This window comes from Oncorhynchus masou, unplaced genomic scaffold, assembly GCF_036934945.1.
Source record: "Oncorhynchus masou masou isolate Uvic2021 unplaced genomic scaffold, UVic_Omas_1.1 unplaced_scaffold_6870, whole genome shotgun sequence".
In the NCBI taxonomy this organism is placed as follows: Eukaryota; Metazoa; Chordata; class Actinopteri; order Salmoniformes; family Salmonidae; genus Oncorhynchus; species Oncorhynchus masou.
In genome coordinates this window covers 1-9564 of record NW_027013322.1, presented here as the reverse complement: position 1 = coordinate 9564, position 9564 = coordinate 1, and the positions used below count along the sequence as shown (strand labels likewise).

At 51.1% G+C, this 9564-nt stretch overlaps 1 protein-coding gene across 1 annotated transcript; it reads right to left on the bottom strand.

Annotated features, from left to right (window-relative positions):
• Positions 1-2789: 2789 nt before the first annotated feature.
• LOC135536948 (phospholipid phosphatase 3-like) lies at positions 2790-9504 on the bottom strand (the record flags this gene model as incomplete). The annotated part of the gene is made up of 6 exons (XM_064963166.1): positions 2790-3001; positions 3110-3195; positions 5946-6036; positions 7984-8041; positions 9033-9229; positions 9409-9504. Coding segments are annotated over 6 exons (621 nt in total), but the record flags the coding sequence as incomplete, so codon positions are not given.
• Positions 9505-9564: the final 60 nt, after the last annotated feature.

Sequence of the window (9564 nt, the reverse complement as noted above, 5' to 3'; positions counted from 1 at the left end):
TCTCTCAGTCTCTTTCTCTCCCACACCTCTCTCTCACTCTCCCACACCTCTCTCGGACTTTTTCTCTCCCACACCTCTCTCTCTCACTCTCCCACACCTCTCTCGGTCTTTTTCTCTCCCACACCTCTCTCTCTCACTCTCTCCCACACCTCTCTCGGTCTCTTTCTCTCCCACTATCCCCCCTCTCTCTCTCCCTCTCTCCCTCTCTCCCACACCTCTCTCGGTCTCTTTCTCTCCCACTATCCCCCCCTCTCTCTCCCACACCTCTCTCGGTCTCTTTCTCTCCCACTACCCCCCCTCTCTCTCCCTCTCTCCCACACCTCTCTCGGTCTCTTTCTCTCCCACTATCCCCCCTCTCTCTCCCACACCTCTCTCGGTCTCTTTCTCTCCCACTATCCCCCCCTCTCTCCCACACCTCTCTCGGTCTCTTTCTCTCCCACTATCCCCCCCCTCTCTCCCCACACCTCTCTCGGTCTCTTTCTCTCCACTATCCCCCCTCTCTCCCCACATCTCTCTCGGTCTCTTTCTCCCCCACTATCCCCCCTCTCTCCACACCTCTCTCGGTCTCTTTCTCTCCCACTATTCCCCCTCTCTCTCCCACACCTCTCTCGGTCTCTTTCTCTCCCACTATCCCCCCCTCTCTCTCCCACACCTCTCTCGGTCTCTTTCTCTCCCACTACCCCCCCTCTCTCTCCCACACCTCTCTCGGTCTCTTTCTCTCCCACTATCCCCCCCCCTCTCTCTCCCACATCTCTCTCGGTCTCTTTCTCTCCCACTATCCCCCCTCTCTCCCACACCTCTCTCGGTCTCTTTCTCTCCCACTATCCCCCTCTCTCTCCCACACCTCTCTCGGTCTTTTTCTCTCCCACACCTCTCTCTCTCCCTCTCTCCCACACCTCTCTCGGTCTCTTTCTCTCCCACTATCCCCCCCCTCTCTCTCCATCTCTCCCACACCTCTCTCGGTCTCTTTCTCTCCCACTATCCCCCCCTCTCTCTCCCACACCTCTCTCGGTCTCTTTCTCTCCCACTATCCCCCCTCTCTCTCCCACACCTCTCTCTCGGTCTCTTTCTCTCCCACTATCCCCCCCCCTCTCTCTCCCACACCTCTCTCGGTCTCTTTCTCTCCCACTATCCCCCCCTCTCTCTCCCACACCTCTCTCGGTCTCTTTCTCTCCCACTATCCCCCCCTCTCTCCCACACCTCTCTCGGTCTCTTTCTCTCCCACTACCCCCTCTCTCTCCCACACCTCTCTCGGTCTCTTTCTCTCCCACTATCCCCCCTCTCTCTCCCACACCTCTCTCGGTCTCTTTCTCTCCCACTATCCCCCCTCTCTCTCCCACACCTCTCTCGGTCTCTTTCTCTCCCACTATCCCCCTCTCTCCCCCACACCTCTCTCGGTCTCTTTCTCTCCCACTATCCCCCCCTCTCTCCCACACCTCTCTCGGTCTCTTTCTCTCCCACTATCCCCCCCCTCTCTCTCCCACACCTCTCTCGGTCTCTTTCTCTCCCACTATCCCCCCCTCTCTCTCCCACATCTCTCTCGGTCTCTTTCTCTCCCACTATCCCCCCCTCTCTCTCCCACACCTCTCTCGGTCTCTTTCTCTCCCACTATCCCCCTCTCTCTCCCACACCTCTCTCGGTCTCTTTCTCTCCCACTACCCCCCCTCTCTCTCCCACACCTCTCTCGGTCTCTTTCTCTCCCACTATCCCCCTCTCTCTCCCACACCTCTCTCGGTCTCTTTCTCTCCCACTATCCCCCCTCTCTCTCCCACACCTCTCTCGGTCTCTTTCTCTCCCACTATCCCCCCCTCTCTCCCACACCTCTCTCGGTCTCTTTCTCTCCCACTATCCCCCTCTCTCTCCCACACCTCTCTCGGTCTCTTTCTCTCCCACTATCCCCCCCTCTCTCGCCCACACCTCTCTCGGTCTCTTTCTCTCCCACTATCCCCCTCTCTCTCCCACACCTCTCTCGGTCTCTTTCTCTCCCACTATCCCCCCCTCTCTCTCCCACACCTCTCTCGGTCTCTTTCTCTCCCACTATCCCCCCCTCTCTCTCCCACACCTCTCTCGGTCTCTTTCTCTCCCACTATCCCCCCCTCTCTCTCTCCCTCTTTTTTTCTCCCGTCTCCCTTTCTGCCTCTTAATCACTATATCTCCTTATCTCTCATAGAAGAGCTGTAGTCTAAACATGGAGGAGATGTGGAGACAGGGGGTTGTCCAGGCTAGGAGAGAGGGTAGAGCTGTAGTCTAAACATGGAGGAGATGTGGAGACAGGGGGTTGTCCAGGCTAGGAGAGAGGGTAGAGCTGTAGTCTAAACATGGAGGAGATGTGGAGACAGGGGTTGTCCAGGCTAGGAGAGAGGGTAGAGCTGTAGTCTTTAAACATGGAGGAGATGTGGAGACAGGGGGTTGTCCAGGCTATGAGAGAGGGTAGAGCTGTAGTCTAAACATGGAGGAGATGTGGAGACAGGGGGTTGTCCAGGCTAGGAGAGAGGGTAGAGCTGTAGTCTTTAAACATGGAGGAGACGTGGAGACAGGGGGTTGTCCAGGCTAGGAGAGAGGGTAGAGCTGTAGTCTTTAAACATGGAGGAGATGTGGAGACAGGGGGTTGTCCAGGCTAGGAGAGAGGGTAGAGCTGTAGTCTTTAAACATGGAGGAGATGTGGAGACAGGGGGTTGTCCAGGCTAGGAGAGAGGGTAGAGCTGTAGTCTAAACATGGAGGAGATGTGGAGACAGGGGTTGTCCAGGCTAGGAGAGAGGGTAGAGCTGTAGTCTTTAAACATGGAGGAGACGTGGAGACAGGGGTTGTCCAGGCTAGGAGAGAGGGTAGAGCTGTAGTCTTTAAACATGGAGGAGATGTGGAGACAGGGGGTTGTCCAGGCTAGGAGAGAGGGTAGAGCTGTAGTCTTTAAACATGGAGGAGATGTGGAGACAGGGGGTTGTCCAGGCTAGGAGAGAGGGTAGAGCTGTAGTCTTTAAACATGGAGGAGACGTGGAAGGCCTGGAGGACAGGGAGAAACACACTGGTTAATTAAACACACACAGATACATACACACATACATACATACACACACACACATACATATACACACACACATATCAACTCACCACCCAGTAGGCAGTCAAGGCTCCCTGTATGTAGCCAGTGATGACATCAGAGGGATGATGTCGATAGTCCGATATTCTAGTCAGGCCTGCGAAGAGATTACAGTTTAGAAACGTACCTGTTAAATATTTTGAATTATCACTCAACAATATGATAAAAATGCATATTACAGTAGTACAGAGGAAATGACCCATTGTCAAGCCCCGCCCTAGAATTTGGGCCAATCAAGTGGACAGCAACTGAACAAAGTGACAACAATTGACCAGACAAGACCAGGATTCTATCAAAACTACACCAGACAGCCAGGCAAACGTATTAGGAAAATGTATTTCATTATTTGTTTTGTTTTTTTCTTTACTCATAGTAGAGATTAAACAACACCTGAAAAGACAGTAGTCCAGATGAATAAACACATTGTGGACGGACCACTCAGAGAGGGTTCTGAGAGGCTATGAACATCCATAGACCAGATGAATAAACACATTGTGGACGGACCACTCAGGGAGGGTTCTGAGAGGCTATGAACATCCATAGACCAGATGAATGACCACATTGTGGACGGACCACTCAGAGAGGGTTCTGAGAGGCTATGAACATCCATAGACCAGATGAATCAACACATTGTGGACGGACCACTCAGGGAGGGTTCTGAGAGGCTATGAACATCCATAGACCAGATGAATAAACACATTGTGGACGGACCACTCAGAGAGGGTTCTGAGAGGCTATGAACATCCATAGACCAGATGAATAAACACATTGTGGACGGACCACTCAGGGAGGGTTCTGAGAGGCTATGAACATCCATAGACCAGATGAATAAACACATTGTGGACGGACCACTCAGGGAGGGTTCTGAGAGGCTATGAACATCCATAGACCAGATGAATAAACACATTGTGGACGGACCACTCAGGAGGGTTCTGAGAGGCTATGAACATCCATAGACCAGATGAATAAACACATTGTGGACGGACCACTCAGGGAGGGTTCTGAGAGGCTATGAACATCCATAGACCAGATGAATAAACACATTGTGGACGGACCACTCAGGGAGGGTTCTGAGAGGCTATGAACATCCATAGACCAGATGAATGACCACATTGTGGACGGACCACTCAGGAGGGTTCTGAGAGGCTATGAACATCCATAGACCAGATGAATGACCACATTGTGGACGGACCACTCAGGGAGGGTTCTGAGAGGCTATGAACATCCATAGACCAGATGAATGACCACATTGTGGACGGACCACTCAGGGAGGGTTCTGAGAGGCTATGAACATCCATAGACCAGATGAATCAACACATTGTGGACGGACCACTCAGGGAGGGTTCTGAGAGGCTATGAACATCCATAGACCAGATGAATGACCACATTGTGGACGGACCACTCAGGGAGGGTTCTGAGAGGCTATGAACATCCATAGACCAGATGAATAAACACATTGTGGACGGACCACTCAGGGAGGGTTCTGAGAGGCTATGAACATCCATAGACCAGATGAATAAACACATTGTGGACGGACCACTCAGGGAGGGTTCTGAGAGACTATGAACATCCATAGACCAGATGAATAAACACATTGTGGACGGACCACTCAGGAGGGTTCTGAGAGGCTATGAACATCCATAGACCAGATGAATAAACACATTGTGGACGGACCACTCAGGGAGGGTTCTGAGAGGCTATGAACATCCATAGACCAGATGAATAAACACATTGTGGACGGACCACTCAGGGAGGGTTCTGAGAGGCTATGAACATCCATAGACCAGATGAATGACCACATTGTGGACAGACCACTCAGGAGGGTTCTGAGAGGCTATGAACATCCATAGACCAGATGAATAAACACATTGTGGACGGACCACTCAGGAGGGTTCTGAGGCTATGAACATCCATAGACCAGATGAATCAACACATTGTGGACGGACCACTCAGGGAGGGTTCTGAGAGGCTATGAACATCCATAGACCAGATGAATGACCACATTGTGGACGGACCACTCAGGGAGGGTTCTGAGAGGCTATGAACATCCATAGACCAGATGAATGACCACATTGTGGACGGACCACTCAGGGAGGGTTCTGAGAGGCTATGAACATCCATAGACCAGATGAATAAACACATTGTGGACGGACCACTCAGGGAGGGTTCTGAGAGGCTATGAACATCCATAGACCAGATGAATGACCACATTGTGGACAGACCACTCAGGGAGGGTTCTGAGAGGCTATGAACATCCATAGACCAGATGAATAAACACATTGTGGACGGACCACTCAGGGAGGGTTCTGAGAGGCTATGAACATCCATAGACCAGATGAATCAACACATTGTGGACGGACCACTCAGGAGGGTTCTGAGAGGCTATGAACATCCATAGACCAGATGAATAAACACATTGTGGACGGACCACTCAGGAGGGTTCTGAGAGGCTATGAACATCCATAGACCAGATGAATGACCACATTGTGGACGGACCACTCAGGGAGGGTTCTGAGAGGCTATGAACATCCATAGACCAGATGAATAAACACATTGTGGACGGACCACTCAGGGAGGGTTCTGAGAGGCTATGAACATCCATAGACCAGATGAATGACCACATTGTGGACGGACCACTCAGGGAGGGTTCTGAGAGGCTATGAACATCCATAGACCAGATGAATAAACACATTGTGGACGGACCACTCAGGGAGGGTTCTGAGAGGCTATGAACATCCATAGACCATTATAACATATCAGCAATGTCAGTCAGAATATGTAACAGGCTGGATTCCCAGACACAGATTATGCCTCGTCACTGATCATTATCAATAGACCTGTAAGTACCTGTATACACAGCTAGCAGAACCAGGAAGAACTGTATGAGGGGTCTGAGTAACCTGGCCCCTCGCCAACACCACCTGGCTTGGAGGTAGAACTGAAGGGAGGGAGGGAGGCAGGGAGGGAGGGAGGGCAGGGAAGGAGGCAAGGCAGGGAGGCAGGGCAGGGAAGGAGGCAGGGCAGGGAGGGAGGGAGAGAGGGCAGGGCAGGGAAGGAGGCAGGGCAGGGAGGCAGGGCAGGGCAGGGCAGGGAGGGAGGGAGGGAGGGAGGGAGGGAGGGAGGGAGGGAGGGAGGGAGGGAGGGGAGGGAGGGAGGGAGGGGGAGGGAGGGAGGGAGGGAGGGAGGGAGGGAGGGAGGGAGGGGAGGGAGGGAGGGAGAAATGTTGATTACTACACATGTACTATTTGTACATAGTATTATACTAAATTATACTGAATTGTACAGTATTATAATATATTATACTGCATTATGCTGTATTATAATGAATTATACTGTATTTCTCTTCAAAGATGCAGCACAGTTCTGACTCTACTCTCTCTCTCTACGGCCCTGCCCTCACACAATAGAGGAGTGTAGTATAGAGAGAAAGAGAGGTCAAACCTCTCCCCTGCCCGAGGGGAACAAAGACATCTCTGTCTGCCCTACTTCTTCTCTCTTTCAATCCCTCTGTTTCTCCGGCCCTCTTTTCTTTCTCTCCCTTTCAGCTCTCTTCTTTTCAATCCCTCTCTGCTTCCAGACCCACTGGGAGGATGGTTCACAGTGTGTGTGTGTGTGTGTGTGTGTGTGTGTGTGTGTGTGTGTGTGTGTGTGTGTGTGTGTGTGGGGGGGGGGGGGGAGATACATGCTGCTAGATACAGCATGGTGTGCATTGTGTGTGTGTGTGGGGGGGAGATACTTACTGCTAGATACAGCATGGTGTACATTGTGTGTGTGTGTGGGGGGGAGATACTTACTGCTAGATACAGCATGGTGTACATTGTGTGTGTGGGGGGGGAGATACTTACTGCTAGATACAGCATGGTGTACATTGTGTGTGTGTGGGGGGGAGATACTTACTGCTAGATACAGCATGGTGTACATTGTGTGTGTGTGTGGGGGGAGATACTTACTGCTAGATACAGCATGGTGTACATTGTGTGTGTGGGGGGGAGATACTTACTGCTAGATACAGCATGGTGTACATTGTGTGTGTGTGGGGGAGATACTTACTGCTAGATACAGCATGGTGTACATTGTGTGTGTGTGTGGGGGGAGATACTTACTGCTAGATACAGCATGGTGTACATTGTGTGTGTGGGGGGGGAGATACTTACTGCTAGATACAGCATGGTGTACATTGTGTGTGTGTGGGGGGAGATACTTACTGCTAGATACAGCATGGTGTACATTGTGTGTGTGTGTGGGGGAGATACTTACTGCTAGATACAGCATGGTGTACATTGTGTGTGTGGGGGGAGATACTTACTGCTAGATACAGCATGGTGTACATTGTGTGTGTGTGTGTGTGGGGGGGAGATACTTACTGCTAGATACAGCATGGTGTACATTGTGTGTGTGTGTGGGGGGAGATACTTACTGCTAGATACAGCATGGTGTACATTGTGTGTGTGGGGGGAGATACTTACTGCTAGATACAGCATGGTGTACATTGTGTGTGTGTGTGTGTGGGGGAGATACTTACTGCTAGATACAGCATGGTGTACATTGTGTGTGTGTGTGGGAGATACTTACTGCTAGATACAGCATGGTGTACATTGTGTGTGTGGGGGGAGATACTTACTGCTAGATACAGCATGGTGTACATTGTGTGTGTGTGGGGGAGATACTTACTGCTAGATACAGCATGGTGTACATTGTGTGTGTGTGGGGGGGAGATACTTACTGCTAGATACAGCATGGTGTACATTGTGTGTGTGTGTGGGGGGGAGATACTTACTGCTAGATACAGCATGGTGTACATTGTGTGTGTGTGTGTGGGGGAGATACTTACTGCTAGATACAGCATGGTGTACATTGTGTGTGTGTGTGTGGGGGAGATACTTACTGCTAGATACAGCATGGTGTACATTGCAAACGAAGCATGACCAGAGAAGAAAGATTTCCTGAAAATAAAATACAAAACAAATGCTGACTACCAACAAACACACAAACACACACACACCTGCCCCCCCCAACAAACACACACACACCTGCCCCCCCAACAAACACACAAACACACACACACCTCCCCCCAACAAAACACACACACTCCCCCAACAAACACACACACACCTGCCCCCCAACAAACACACAAACACACACACCTCCCCCAACTAACACACACACACCTGCCCCCCCAACAAACACACAAACACACACACACCTCCCCCCCCAACAAACACACACACACACACACACCTCCCCCAACTAACACACAAACACACACACACCTGCCACCCCAACAAACACACAAACACACACACACCTGCCCCCCAACAAACACACACAAACCTGCCCCCCAACAAACACACACACACCTGCCCCCCAACAAACACACAAACACACACACACCTGCCCCCCAACAAACACACAAACACACACACACCTGCCCCCAACTAACACACAAACACACACCCCCCCCCCCCCCAACTAACACACAAACACACACACACCTGCCCCCCAACAAACACACAAACACACACACACCTGCCCCCCCCCAACAAACACACACACCCTGCCCCCCCCAACAATCACACAAACACACACACACCTGCCCCCCTCCCAACAAACACACAAACACACACACACCTGCCCCCCCAACAAACACACAAACACACACACACCCCCCCTCCCCAAATAAACACAGAAACACACACACACCTCCCCCAACAAACACACAAACACACACACACTCCCCCCCCCAACAAACACACAAACACACACACACCTGCCCCCCCCAACAAACACACACACACACCTCCCCCAACAAACAGACAAACACACACACACCTGCCCCCCCAACAAACACTCAAACACACACACACACCTCCCCCAACAAACACACAAACACACACACACCTCCCCCCCAACAAACACACAAACAAACACACACACCTGGCCTCCTCTTCCAATCGGTGGTCTGTCTGTCGGCAGGTTACCATGGAGACGTAGGTTCCGGGGGTGCAGTTGAGCGAGGCATACGAGACGCCGCACACAGACAGGAAGTGAGGTCGCAGCCGCCCCACGCTCAGCTTGGCCATGTTAGTCAGGGATTGGCCGACGCAGCACCCGAACAGGAAGGAACCCAACTCCTTACAGAAATAAAATACAGAAATACAGAAATAAATATATAGCCGAACAGGAAGGAACCCAACTTCTTATATGTGCAACAAATAACAATCAAATTGTGTGTAAGACTTGTTGATAATGTTTATGACAGTTTATCTTATGTTATTAAAACTTGATGAATGCAGAAGGGAGATTTCCGTACCTTATACAGGCATGAGATGTAGAGGTTCCTGACGAAGGCTTTGGAGCTGACCCCTCGGTAATGCACCCGGTAACACTCCCCTAAAGCTATCTGGAGGGAGGGAGTAGTAGTAGTATTAGTAGTATTATTAGTGGTAGTAATAGTAGTATTAGTAGT